Consider the following 15,426-nt stretch of genomic DNA (forward strand, 5'->3'; position numbering starts at 1 on the left):
TCCTGCCGCCGAATTTCACCTTCGCACGACACGCCACAAGTTACGATATCATCCCCACCATCTGGATGTGTGGCGGTCCTCCATAGTGCGGCTTTTAAGGAGCTTTCTTCCTCGTACCACGAAGCTGTGGAATGAGCTTCCTTGTGCGGTGTTTCCGGGACGATTCGACATGGGTGCCTTCAAGAAAAGCGCGTACACCTTCCTTAAAGGCCGGCAACGCTCTTGTGATTTCTCTGGTGTTGCAGGAGAGTGTGGGCGGCGGTGATCACTTAACACCAGGTGACCCGTACGCTCGTTTATCCTCCTATTCCATAAAAAAAAAAATGCGAATCCTGTTATGTATATTTATTTGTCTTCAGCATAACTTTCACATGCCACATAATTTCACATCACAATCATATTATTACTTCTTATTTACAGTGTTTTCTAATACCGCATTTATCATGCGCGTATAGCAAGAAATTTCTTTCTTTCTGTGGAATCAATTATCGGCTGCTGTTTTCCCGAATCGATACGATTTAGCCACATTCAAGAAAAGAGCACACCACCATCCCAGCTTAGAGGCAACTCATGTCTTGACACCTGGTGATGCCGATGTCTATGAGCGGCTGCCTCACCACTTTTGCCACTTTGCCTCCACTTATATTTAAAAAAGTGTGTGTAGACTGTTACACCTTCAGTACTGATAACTCGTTTTTTGTTTTGTTTTTTATGATTTAGTTACTTTTTTTACTGACCCAGGTAAAATAAATGTTAAAGTGTAGAAACATACGACTATATCTATTGAATCACTTTGAATTTGAATTCTATATTATGTAAAATGCTGAATCTTATAGTATTGATATAAGTAATAATAATTAATAATTAAAATGGTTCAAAAATTTTAAGAAATCTTATAACTAATAACAATTTGGACATTAAAGAACCAACATGGAGTCTAGTCAGCATTTACTTCTCAACGCTGGTATTCTCTAGACACAGTAGAAGCAAGATTTCGAGAATTTTATTAATTAAAAGAGATATACAATCCCCAAGTTTACTGCTACCATAAACATTGGCAATGAAAATAATAATACACAAATAAAATTTGAAAAACAGCAATATTTTATGAACGATCCGGGATTGACAAAAAATTTCTCGCGACTTCTCATTCAAGCTCAACTTTTCCGAAGTGATGATAAATGGTGAAACGCATAACTTTGATAATATCATGAGGTCATCTATTTTATCAAAATATACAGAACTATTGCAACAAATGGGGCACTGAGAGAGAAGAAACGATACAAGACACGTTCCCAGTTCAAATGGTGTCAGTACGCCGGACATACAGACAGTCACTGCAATTAAGTTATGAGTAGGTATTATAGCTTCCACTTACCTTATCATCCGGTATGATCAGTAACGGGCCATGTATAGCGCAGTATTCGTACACATAATCTCGACACGAAGGACAAACTGTACACAATATTATATTGTATTATTGAGTCGTATTTCCAAAATAAGTACTATTTTTACTAATTGACAAGCTTCAAACATATTAGTCTACCCCGTTATTTTTAATAGAATTATACCTTAAAATACATAAATACATATAGGAGTATGAAATTGCCGTTTTATTGTAATTTCTACTTCAAATTGACATAGAACATTCATGGTTTGAGATTATTGAGTAAAACTTTTTTCAGATGGTACCTATGTAGTTTTTCTTTTAAAAAATGTGCAACATTCGACTATCAACTTTAAGTTCATTTTTTTCTTCAGCTTAGAGACAAAAGATGGATACTTCGAAAATTCGAGTGATTTTTGAATACGAGCCCCGACGCGTCACTATCGCTGCAGAAAAAGATCCCAATATCAGCGTTGTGTTTGGAAAGGGCACTGCTAATGAATGCACCGTGCGATTTTGGTTTAATCGCTTTCGTGATGGAAAATTTTATTTAAAGCCCGCCCACACAGCTGAATAACCAAGAATTGAAAGAGATGGTGGAAGGCGATCTGAGGCAAACTACCCAGGAATTAGCGTCATGTTTTAACGGTTCTTTACCGACAATATTGTCATCAATCAATAAAATAAATATATATGAATAATGGGAGCCTCATGCTTGGACTGATCTGCAGAAAGAAACGCGAGTTGAAACTTGTGTTGCCTTGTTGAATCGATACAGAAATCAAGGAATATTTGATCGATATTTAAAAAAACCATGAGCGAAAAATGCAATGGCTGACCCAAGGTCAAAGCCACAACAGTGTCCTAAAGCAAAGCTTACTAATAAAAACTGTAACTGTTTGGCAGTCTGAGCATGGTGTTATTCACCATAGCTTTTTTCGACCTGATCAAACAATAACGACAGATGTCTATTGTGCGGAACTCCGAACAATTAAAGCAATACTAGCGATACAGCCCCGACTCATGATTTGATCTTCACCATTATTGCTTCATGATAACGCGAGCCCTCATACAGCACGAGAAACCGTTTTAACTCTACAGGAACTGCAATTACAAACCATTCGTCACCCTCCGTATTCGCCAGACCTTCCTCCAACGGTCTTCCATTTTCTTCGTGATTTGGATAGTTTTCTACGTAATAAAAAGTTTTCTTCTCCTGAGAAGAAACTGCCTCCTGAGGCAGTACAAAATTCTTTCCCACAGTTTGTTGAATCTAGATCACCATAGTTCTATCGTAAAGGCATATATTACCCTCCTATTACATGGTAGCAATGTATAGTTATCAATGGTAATTATTTTGATTAAACATTTTTAAATATTGAATAAATATTGCAATTTTTTAGTAAAAATCATCAATTTCATACTTTAACTCCTAATACTACGTAATAAGAGGCGGGGACTGCCTGAGTAAATTTAGAATGAAATGTGCACTAAACAGTAAATAGGAGTTATTACAGTATGGCGATTTAAATATGCGAAATCAAATCAGGAATGAGGAGATCCGTAGGAGAACCAAAGTTACCGACACAGTCCAAATGATTGCGAAACTGAAGTGGCAGTTGGCAGGGCACATAGTTCGACGGCCAGATGGCAGTTGGGGCAGTTAAGTCCTCGAATGGCAACCATGTACCGGAAGACGCAGTGTTGGTAGGCCCCCCACAAGATGGACCTACGATCTGGTCAAGATGGCCGGAATACGTTGGATAAGGGCATCACAGTCTTCTTCCGGCTGATGATGATGATGGCGATCGGCGACGAAATATAATCCTTCAAAGTTTGAAATCGAACAGTTGCTTAAGCGTAGTGGATTTCGGCTACCTCCGTTTTGTACACGATTATAGCCTTCTTCTCTCAATCTATCATTGACTGCAGGTCAGGACTGTTGATAAAATATCGATATATCGAAATATCGATATTATTATTTCGAAATATCGATATTTATTACTAATATTATTTGGACCATATATCGATAGTTCGATATTGAAATATCGATATCGATGGTCGATATTTTTTTTAAATAAATTTTTATTTTTAATTTTTTTTTCGTAATTTATTTAATCTACAAAATCATCGAAAACTTAATCTACCGTATTTTATTTATGAAAATTAAGTTAGCCGACATTCAATAATTTTTGATTTATTTTATTAATTAAAAATTAGAATTAAAAAACTAATTTTCAAAAATTCCAGGTATAATTTTTAAAATTTTCTACTCGTGAAAATTTTTGTTTTAATTTTTTAAAAATTATTTTTAATAAAATAAATTATAAAAATTTTCAAATATTGTTTGTTGTCGCTGTCAGCGTTCACAGCTTAGCATAGTTAGTATCTTTACCTCCCTCTAGGCTCTATGTAGATTAGTCTGTGTCTGTGGTTAATATGGAGCGAAGTTAAAAAGAGAGGTTAGGAAAAATTACTGTTTTATTGTAATGTAGTGGTTGAACCAAGTGTTTATTCATATCAATTTATTAAATATCTAGTTACATACAACTAGTTCAGTGCTGAAAAATGTCTTCTTCGGCTAATTCTACCATTGTATGGACGTATTTTAAAAAAGTTGATGCAAGAAATGTTTCCTGCAACTTGTGCGGGAAAAATTATAAAAGCAGCGGAATTACAACCAATTTAGCAACCCACTTAAAAACGAAACATCATCATGCATATGCCCAACTAACTATAAAAAAAAAGTCAAATATTAAGACAGCCACGATTAATAAAGCAGACGAAAACATTAATAATATGCCGGTAGCGTTGTTACCATTATCGAGACCACATACTGGACTCACTGAGAGTAATAGCTTCTCTGACAACCAAGAGGGTCTAGTTAATCAGGTAATATTTTTTTTTGCAATGTACTAGTGTAAATTTACAATCATGTTCTATAAAGTCTAAAATCTCTAAATTTATGTATTAGGTTAACCACCAAGAGGAGGATACTCAAAGCTTAGATAATATTTCGGTCTTTTCAAGATCACCGAAATTAAAACAACAAACTGTTTTGCAATTGTTTGAAAAAAATCCAAGTTATGATGGTAATATATTTGAATTTGTTATTGTAAATATAAATTTTATACTTGAACTTATAATTAATATTTTTTTAAATTTTAGATGGAGGCGAGCGCCATATTGCAATTACCCAAAGTTTAGTCTACATGATTATTAAGGATAATTTACCCCTTTCTTGTGTTGAAAAAGAGGGATTACAACAATTTGTTCGTACAGCATGTCCTCGGTATAAATTACCATCAAGATTTAAAGTAAATATGTTAGATCTCTTTATAGTTTCGATTCCTAAGAATCGTATAATATGCTTTTGAAATTTAATGCTTATTACAAACAATTGTTTATTTTTAGGTAACTGATTTAATAGAACAAAGATATAGTACAACAAAAGCTATACTAGTTAATCATTTACAAGAAACAAGGTACCTTACCATGAGTAGTGACATAGTTACAATAACGAACTCCACGAGAAGTTTTCTAATCGTTACAGTTCACTTCCTGAATGTTGCTGATGCGAGTCTCAACTGCTGTTGTCTTACTGCCCATTACATGACAGGGGTAAAATATTTTTGAATCTGTCTTTTCGAGTTTTTTTTTTAGGTATTAAGATATATTACATCAAGTATGTTTACTATTATTATACTGTTACTTTTCAGGGACATACAGGAGAATATATTAAATATTGTTTTGAAAATATAATGAGCGAGTTTTCTATCGATAAATCGCAAATTGTAAATTTCTCAACCGACAGTGGTAGCAACATGGTTGCTGCTGTAAACTTATTTTTGGGAGCGAAGAAGAGGATTCCTTGTGTTGTGCACACTATAAATTTGATCATAGATGGGGTTTTAAAAAAAAATGAAAGCTTTTCAAACTTAGCTGATCAAATAAAATCTATTGTGACCTATTTTAAACACTCAGTTAGTGCTTCTGATCAATTAAGATCTGAGCAACTAGCAGAAGGAAAGAAAGAAGGCCAAATATTGATGCTCATTCAAGCAGTTAGTACTCGCTGGAACTCTTGTCTGGATATGATGGAACGATTCCTCAAATTGTCTTCAATTGTCGCAAAAGTATTGGCATCCAGAACTAAGAATAATGTACCTGATATGGTAGCTACTTCGCAATTAACTATTTTGCGTGATTTAGTAACGCTTCTTAATCCATTTAAAACAGTAACAGAAGATTTGAGTGCCGAGAAATATGTCACAGCTAGTTTAGTTATACCACTAACGAACTTATTAAAACAAGAAATCGAACAAACTAAAACATCAACTGCTATTGGAGCGTCAGTACAAAATGATTTATTAAATGGTATTCAAAGTAGATTAGTGCCTTTACAAGATAATCCTTTTTTGGCCAAAGCAACTATCTTAGATCCCCGCTTCAAGAAATTACATTTCATGTCAGCATTGGCTGGTGCTAATGCAATATCCGATCTATCAAAAGAAATAATTGCAGAACACAAAATAAGAGGAAATCGTTCACCTACAGTAGGCGCTTCTCCACGTGGAGAAAAAGAAATAACTTCATCATTATGGGATCGACATGAAGATATGCTCTTGAAAAATATGGCTAATGCCAATGAAGTTTCTGGCAGAAGTTTTGGTACAATACCTGCTGAATTAAAGCAGTATTTAGATCAACCAAATATTTCAAGGTCATCAAACGCCCTGAAATTTTGGATTGATAGTAGGCATTTTACTCCCGTCCTATCAGAAATAGCAATTAAATATTTAATTTCTTCTGCTACATCTGTAGCATCTGAACGAGTTGCTTCTACAATCAATCTTTTAGTGCCTAACAATCGTAGTAGCCAAACAGCTGAACATATAAAACAAAGAGTATTTTTAAAAACTCTTACTGAAAAATATTGGTATACATAATTGTTTTATTTAATTTTAAAAAATAATTACTAAGAACTATAACCTAATACTTATGTACATTCATAATTTAATTTGTTTAATAAATCTACTGGACTATAAATTGTGTAATCATTTTTGAGCTGACTTACGATTTTTTTTTAAATAAAGCCGATATATCGAAAAATCGATATTTTTTTTCGATTTATCGAACTCCGATATTGATATATTTAAAAATATCGATATATCGAAATTCCGATATTTTAAAAAATATCAATATCAATATCTAACTTAGTTTTCAACAAACTTAGGTTTAACATTATCGGCCTCCAAGGACAACATGTCCTTATATAGAGGTAACTAAAACTAAACATAAAAACTTAAATAATGATAAACAAGAAAACTTAATTACTAATCTTTAGGTAACGGGCAAATCTTGGTGACTGGTCGCTTAAATAAGTTGTTCTTAAATTTAAGGGTTACTACTCTAGTTAATCCGTCTTTTCCGGGATGTTTCTCAATTATTCGACCCAACAGCCATTTCCCAGGAGGAAGTCTTTCATCTTTAATTAAAACAATAGAACCAATTTCTGGTTCTGAATTTTTCTTAGACCATTTATATCGGTTTTGTAGGGTTACCAAATATTCAGTGCTCCAACGAGCCCATAAATTTTGTAAAAGTTTTTGAATCATCTGCCAACGATCCAATCTAGAAATATTTATATTATCTAGACTTCCTTCTGTAACCGTGACTGGAACCTCTCCTATTAAAAATGACCAGGAGTGATGGGAAGTTCATCATCAATAGAGGCGCTTATATGTGATAAAGGACGAGAGTTAACACAAGCTTCCACTTGCGATAGTAAGGTGGAATATTCTTCGAAAGTCAATAGCGTCTGACCGATAACGCGTTTAAGATGAACCTTGATAGATTTAACGCCCGCTTCCCATAAACCGCCAAAATGTGGTGAACCCGGAGGTATAAAATGCCAATTAGTTTTTTCATTTGCTAAAAGTTCAGCTATTTCTCCGATCGATTCTGACTTTCGATTTTTAAACATAATATCTAACTCTTTAGAAGCACCTATAAAATTAGTGGCGCAATCGGACCAGAGGTCGCTACAATGACCACGTCTCGCGGTAAAACGCCGAAAAGCAGCAATGAATGCAGCGCTGGAAAGATCAGTCACTAATTCCAGATGAATCGCCTTACTAACAGTACAGATAAATAGACAAATATATGCTTTAGTGGTTTTTTACATTTCCCGGGGTAAAGCTTTAAATTAACAGGGCCAGCATAATCAAGACCACTAATGCGAAATGGTTTTGCTGGATTTACACGAAAAGCAGGAAGTTGACCCATGAGTTCATTAATAGGTGCAGAAGAGTACTTAAAACAAGTGATACATTTTCTAAGGGTCCTTTTAATGAAATTTCTTGCACCGATTATCCAAAATTTCTGTCGAACAATATTTAAAGTTAATTGCGGTCCACCATGTAATGCATGAATGTGAGCGTCACGCGCAACCAGTGTGGCCAAATAACATTTATCTGATAAGACAATTGGACATTGGGTGTCATACTTAATTTTGGCATTACGAAGACGGCCAGAAACACGCTAAATATTATTCTGGTCTAAATATGGTGTCAAAGATTTTAATTTACTAGTTTCAGAAATTTTGCCTTCTTTCCGCAGATTGTGAATATCATCGGAAAAGTGAACCTTTTGTGAAATACGAATACAAACATTCAAAGCGTTTCTTAATTCTGTAACTGTCAAATATTGAGGAAATAAGTCTAATTTTTCTGGTGTTCTCTTGCATTCACAACGATATTTACACCTTTTTATAAATCTAAATATGTAAGCAGTTACTCTAACAAGTTTCGATAATTTAGAATAACGATTTAAAAAAACCAGAACTTCATCGTTCTGTTGAATATGAGCATGAACATTAATATTAAGTAGCTTACTTTCTATATCAGTAACAGGAATATCACTGGTCATTAAAGGAATAAATTTTGAATTATGTAAAAACCGTGGTCCATGCCACCACATATGACAATCTTTCAAATCATTTGGATGAACACCACGTGTTGCTAAATCGGCAGGATTATCCATAGACTTTATGTGATGCCACTGATCACTACTAGTAACATTCAAAATTTCTGTAGTGCGGTTAGCCACAAAAGTTTTCCATGAACTTGGTAGTTTACGTAACCATGACAAAACAATCGTAGAATCTGTCCACATATAAAGGGAATTATTATTAATATTTAAGCTTTTCTTTACTCCTTCAACTAACTTTGATAAAAGAACTCTTCCGCACAATTCTAACCGGGGTAAAGATACTTGTTTCACGGGGGCTACTTTAGACTTGGCTATAAGAAGTGAGACATACGCTTTAGATTCAGTGATTACTCTAACATAAACAGCAGCTGCGTAAGCTAAAGTAGAAGCATCGCTAAACCCATGTACTTCAATCCGCTCATAATCATCAAACTGAGTTTTAATCCAGCGATCTACGTGAATTGTATTCATACTCAATAATTGATCTTTATAATTTGACCATTCTGCGGCTAGATCAGATGGAAGTTCATCAGTCCAACTAATACCAGTGACCCATAGTTTTTGCAAAAATATTTTTGCTGTTACAATAATAGGACATAAAAACCCTAATGGATCAAAAGCTCGAGCTATATCAGACAGAACTGTGGTTTTGGTGAAAGGTAAATTTTGTGCAGATATTTTAATATTTAATTCAAATACATCATGATTAGAATCCCATTTAACTCCTAATAATTGTACCATCCATTGTTATATCAATACTAGTAGTTTTAGCTTTATGTAAATCTGAAATGTCTGACAAAACCTCAGGACTGTTTGATGCCCATTTGTGCATTTCGAACTTACCCTTAGACATAAGTCTCGTTATTCTTTTTTTTAATTCTAAAGCTTGTTCTTTGCTATTGGCACCCGACAACAGGTCATCGATATAAAAGTGTTTGTCAATAATTTCAACTAAATCAGGAAAATCAGCACGTTCATCTTGTGCAAGTTGTTTCAGAGTACGAATAGCAAGGAAAGGTGCACATGAAGTACCATAAGTAACTGTAAGTAAACGTTTTTCTTGTATAGCTGTTGTAGGGGAGTATCGCCAAAGAATGCGCTGATAATCAATATCCTTTCGAGAAACTAATATTTGCCGATACATTTGTTTTACGTCGGCAATCAGCGCTATTTTATTTGTTCGCCATCGTAGTATAACATTTCTTAAATCTTGTTGAAGTGGCGGTCCTACTAACAACTCATCATTCAAAGATGTTCCGCTTATTAGTTTAGCCGATCCATCAAAAACTGTTCGGAGTTTTGTTGTACTGCTAGATTCACGAATGACGGCATGATGAGGTAGATAATATACTTTCTGATGTGTTATGTTTTCACTAAGATTTATATCTTCCATGTGATGAAGTGATTGATACTGATCCATAAAGTTTTTGTACTCCTTTTGAAATGTGGGTTGCTTAGCAAATTTCTTCTCTATGTGAAACAATCTTTGTTTTGCAATTTCACAAGAATTTCCTAATCTTTCTTCATAACCTTCTTTAAAGGGTAGTCGAACTATATATCGACCTTCTCCATTTCTACTATGTGTTTCTTTAAAGTGCTCCTCGCAATATTTATCTAACAACGTTAAAGGTTTTTCTTGTTTTGAGTCCTCTTCGATCTCCCAAAATTTCCTCTCTCTCCTCGTTAACTGTAATCGTATTTGGGGATGGATCAGTTTTTGTCTTGGTTGTGCCTGACACTAACCATCCTAAACGTGAATTTTGAGCGTAAGAGATTCAAATTTTTTTAAACCTTCAAGTAAAATAAAGGCATATACTTCTGCGCCGAGTAATAGATCGATAGGACCCGGTTCATGAAGGCGAGGGTCTGATAAATTGAGAGAAGTAAGGCCGGGTATTTGTGTAATATTTATTGCTTTCGTAGGCAACAGCGAAGTGAGTTTCTTCATAACGTGAGCAGTAACGTGCATAATAGGTATGGAATCAAGTGGTGAGTGAATATTAAATTTAACAATTTTCTTTGATTTTTGCGCAGTATTTCCTATTTCTGTGACATCAGCTTCAAGTGATATCTTCTTTAAGCTCAGAAGTTGAACAGCTGACTCTGTTATGAATGTATCTTGTGAGCCTTGGTCAACGAGTGCTCTTAGCGTAATTAGACTTCCATTTTTATCAAAAATTCGAACTTGAGCTGTTGCTAGAAGAACTTGTCTACCGCTTATTGTAGCGTTCATACTAGTGGTTTGTGGTGATTCAAGTTCTACTGATGCAGTGTGAATTTGCAAGTTTTACACGAAGTTCTCTGTCTACAATTCTTGATCGAGTGTCCCTTGACCAAACAGTTAAAACATATGCCATTGTTCTTAGCAAATTCTCTGCGCTGTTCTACATTCAATTGTGTAAATTCTGTGCAGTGACAAATGTAGTGGTTGTTAGTGCAGTACGTGCATTTTGTGTTTGTTTCGACAGTGAATGTCTTAACATTCTTAGTTTTCTGTGTGTTGTGAGATGATAATGATTCTTTTTTTTCGGTTTTGTGATTTATCTGAATCATTTCTAATGCTCTAAATCGTCCTTCCAAAAATGAGGCGAATTCTTTGTATGTGGGTAGGTTGTTTGAAGAACCAATAGAATGTTCCCAAACTTTTCTAGTCTCTGAGTCAAGTTTTGACACCACAATGTGAACAATAAAAGGATCCCAAGTTTCGGTATTTATTTCTAAATTATTGAGACTACTAACGCATTCATTTGTAGTATCCAATAAATCCTTTAAACTTCTTGAACACTCAAAATTATGTTTTTTCTGGCAAAGAAATTTATTTAAAATAGAATTAACAATGATTCTCTTGTTGCTATATCGACTAGCAAGCGTTTTCCATGCTTTCTGATAATTTGCTGCAGTTATATCAAAATGACGTAATAATTGTTCTGCTTCTCCTTTTAAACTAGATCTCAAATAATGATGTTTTTGTATGTCAGTTAAGGTATTTTCATTGTCAATAAGTGATATAAACAAATCTCTAAAACTTTGCCATTCATTATAATTCCCAGAAAAAATAGGTAAATTAATTGGAGGTAGTCTAATTCTTGGCGTATCAGGTGTGACTAGCGTTTGTGATTGTAATTGTGACCTTTCGGGAGTATCTTTGTATGATTTATATTCTTTTTGTTTACTTTTCATAAGTTCTTTCGTGCTTAAGTAAAGATCCTCAACTTCGAAATAAGAATCCATATATTCATCATTATCTCCGTACCGTAATATTTGTATATGATTTTCATAGAACTTAGCAAAATTCTTTTCTAATAAATCTAATTTTGTTTGTATATATATCCACGAAAATCTCTCTTTTGGTGTCTTTTTAAAATTAGAAACGGAACTTTGTATTTGTTTGCTCGAAATTCCTTGCTCTTCCAACAATGTATCACTCATTTTGTCTTATTAAAACTTTTAAATAATTTTAAATTCAAAGTTCGATCCAATTAAAATTGTCTAAGTTAAAACTGAATCAAAATTTTCTAAGTCCAAATTTTTTTGATGTTAAAATTGAACCAAATTTTTCTAAGTTAAAACTGAATCGAAATTTTCTAAGTCCAAATTTACGAAATTTAGTAACTATTTTATGCAATGTCCAGTATTTGCAATAATAATTGTTCTAAGTCATTAGTTTATTCACTTCACTTTTGTCTTAGTTCACTAGTACTCACCAGTGTTGCCAACCCGAATTTTAGAAAATTAGTAGATTATGTGCCAAATGTTGGTAGAAGTTGGTAGAATGTAAAATGCAAAATTGGTAGATCTACCACCTCAATTTAAAAAAAAATTTAAGATTAAAAATGCATGAACTGTTCTTAAAATGTTTATTTTTGAAAATTATACGTACTTTTATTGAAAAATTGTAAGTGTTCTGTGCTAGGCTGCCCGTTGTTTGCTATAAATCTTTTAGTACGCAACAATCCCTCTAGAGTCTCAGTGCAAATTCTATTTCTCTGGAAGGTTTTCATATTATTAATTGCAAAAAACAATCTCTCAACGTTGGCGCTACTATGTGGAAGTGCGAGTAATTTTCTCACGAATTCGCATAGCAGGGGAAACATTGGAGACTGGTCTCCTTTTTTAATGGATGAAACATGCTTCCAGAATTCTTCAGGTGTAGGATCCACATTTTTTTCTGTGAAATGTAATGTCATGTTTCTTAATAATCTCACAAAAAACAAAGATTCACCATTGATTCCGCAACTAACCAACCGGGAATGAGCCACAGATGACAGAACAGTATAATAATGGCTATGACTTATGAGCGCGAAATGGCCCGAACGGCGAACTGTTGCTGATGTTTTTTTTTGTGGTTTATGGCCTGGAGTCTATGTATGCTTGACGCATCGTCGCATGGCTCACGCAGCACATCGAATCGTCACTTGTCGATATAAAAATAATTTAAAGTGGTGATATGGTCAAACTAATTACAAAATAGGTAGTTTTTAGGTCTAGGGTGGTAGATAGGTAGACTGAGGTGAAAATGGGTAGATCTACCAAAAAGTTGGTAGATATGACATCACTGGTACTCACTGTTGAAGATCCGACGACGAAGTTCCAACGTTGACCGTATACTCACACACACACTTTGAAAATAAACTGCACTATTAAGGACTGCATCTCCCTAATCAACGCTCAAACAGTTTGCTATACAAAATCACGCAAAACAATGTTAGCACCTGCTAGCGGTAGGCTAGCGGCATCTAGCGGTAGTGGAAAGAACAACATAATTGAATCTAACTTAGTTTTCAACAAACTTAGGTTTAACAGTACTAGAAACCCTGTCTTGTTCCTTTCATCAATCCTCTCATACAAACTCTCTTGTTCTATGTACACTGGCCTGCCGCCTGGGATTGTGTCAGTACATCCTCGACCTGACCGTGTAATATTACACCACTTTACACACATTCTCAACACTTTACACTTTCATCCATCAATCTTCACATGACCAAACCGTGTGTACCAAAGGTGTCGTATTTATTTTGAGAAAATATGACGAGACAAGCAAGACGTTAACATAATAGCATGCTCGTCTCACTCCCCGTGTTGGTATCGATAACATAAGTATACACGGTGGCTACGCCAGCGTGACTAACCAGTAGGGACTCACGAGTGTTCACGAGCGAGCTGTGACGCACGCGCGAGCTTTGTTCTTCACCTACTTCACCGAATGGACCGATATTTAAAAATTTGAGAATATTTTATATAAAAATAATAAAAAAATACAGTGCAGTGTTTATCTGTACACAGATTGCGAACTTTCTTTAAGCTTCGTAAAGATGCTGAAAGATGAGGTCTACTTTAAAGTGGTTATTATTATTGTGCAATTATTATTCATGATATGTATCTATTATACTAAGTATGTAATGGTTGTGTTTCGTTTTTCGGTTTTGGACCAAGAGCTGACTCTAAAAAAGTTATTGTAAATAATTATAATACCTACAATTGCTAATAGTAAGTGCTACTCCCTGCCCATTACAATGAAGTAACGCTCAGGATTCTTGAAAAACACCAAATTCCAATTGCACTAGTCACCTGGCGACATTATATGTTAATATCATTATCAAACGGAAACTAAATAATACTTGTACATTAATTAGATACTGCAAAGGGCAGCTAGCCTGCATGCTGTGCACAGAAACCTACTGGTTGAAATAATAATAATAATGAATACTTACGAATTTGTTTCAAACGCGGCAACACATACTACTCCTAGATAATTTATATATCTAGCTAGAGCTTCTTGCTGCTAGACATCCGATGAAAACCTACCGGGTTGTTACTTTATTGGGCGTGCATTAATGAAAATAGAGGTAAACTGTCAACCTTAACTTTTTTCGACGTTTTCACAGCTATCACGGTCTATCTAGACGTATAATTGATCTAAGATACTACGTCTTTTAAGATGATGCATCAGTTGGAGGTGGTGGCTGGTGGGTGACCATAAAGTGAGTCCCACGCTCGTCATTTGATGGCTGATATAAAAACTAAACAATCTTCAATGCGGTTTATAAAATATCTTCTGTGACTTACAAACATAGTCGTCGAAGGGCAGCTCGTCCGGTTCGTAGTAACTAATTCTTTGTTTCTTACGCAAGTTAAATCTTTTCATCTGTAAAATACATGATAATAAGCGAAGTCAATTAGTGAATTTACGTATCAGTCGTTGTAATAATATAAATATTAACTGTTGGTAAACATATTCACATTTTCCGCCATTAGGTGTTGTAAGGCGAAAAGCTACACTCAAGGACACTGTAAGTTAGTGGAGCTTAGGACATTATGTGTCTATCATAATATTATAGTTATCATTTTTTAATGAACACAAAGAGAAAAGTCTGTAGTCATTTGAATCATCAAAGTACCTTTGGTCAAATACTATAATGATATAAGAATGTCGTTTCTTTCTTAATAAACTGTATGCTTATATTAAGTTTCAATTAAATATTATTACTTTGCTATTAACTCCATAACTATTGTAATAAGTAACTGAATACATACCTTGAAATTCTCCCTTGTTCTTCAAATTCAGACTTCTCAGAAGATTGAGTGTTGAGACAAGAATAATTAGAAATGGCGCGGGAAAGTAGCAAATGGTTTTTAATTTCCAAATGAAAAATATAGAGGCAAAAGCTTTAGTCTTAAATAGCCTCAAAGGGCCCGAATAAAATGTTAGGTTCTCAACATTCCCATCAAAACATATTTTTATTTTCATTTAAGAGCAACGGTGTATGTGCAACAGCCAATAATCGTGTAACGAAAATTATAATGCTTCTTGCCAATAATTAAATTATTTTTTGATTACAAATCAGAAAATTAAAGCTTTGTTGTTGAATATTAGTTATGTGATATTATACGTCTTGTAAATGATTTATTCTTATAGGTAATAAATAAATAAAAATAAAAATAGCCTTTATTGCAGCAACTACATTACATTTAAATATATTGCATAACTTAATTATTAAAAACTTTTCTTGCTGCGTGTCCCTCGACATAGGCCTCCTCTAAATTTT

General features: G+C 34.3%; 3 protein-coding genes across 5 annotated transcripts in view; 1 reads left to right on the forward strand and 2 right to left on the reverse strand.

The window, feature by feature from the left end:
- LOC126965421 (zinc finger protein 271-like) overlaps positions 1-15,426 on the reverse strand; it is a 142,246-nt gene that overhangs the window by 82,310 nt on the left and 44,510 nt on the right. The window lies entirely within an intron of this gene.
- Positions 1-15,426, reverse strand: part of LOC126965418 (zinc finger protein 239-like) — a 60,378-nt gene that overhangs the window by 6,795 nt on the left and 38,157 nt on the right. The window lies entirely within an intron of this gene.
- Positions 4,611-6,424, forward strand: LOC126965415 (E3 SUMO-protein ligase ZBED1-like). Its single transcript, XM_050809018.1, has 3 exons — positions 4,611-4,679; positions 4,802-5,008; positions 5,107-6,424. The coding sequence occupies exons 1-3, from the start codon at positions 4,671-4,673 to the stop codon at positions 6,334-6,336; spliced, it is 1,446 nt and encodes a 481-aa protein (XP_050664975.1). The 5' UTR covers positions 4,611-4,670; the 3' UTR covers positions 6,337-6,424.

The sequence above is a fragment of the Leptidea sinapis genome, chromosome 7, assembly GCF_905404315.1.
Source record: "Leptidea sinapis chromosome 7, ilLepSina1.1, whole genome shotgun sequence".
Lineage (NCBI taxonomy): Eukaryota > Metazoa > Arthropoda > Insecta > Lepidoptera > Pieridae > Leptidea > Leptidea sinapis.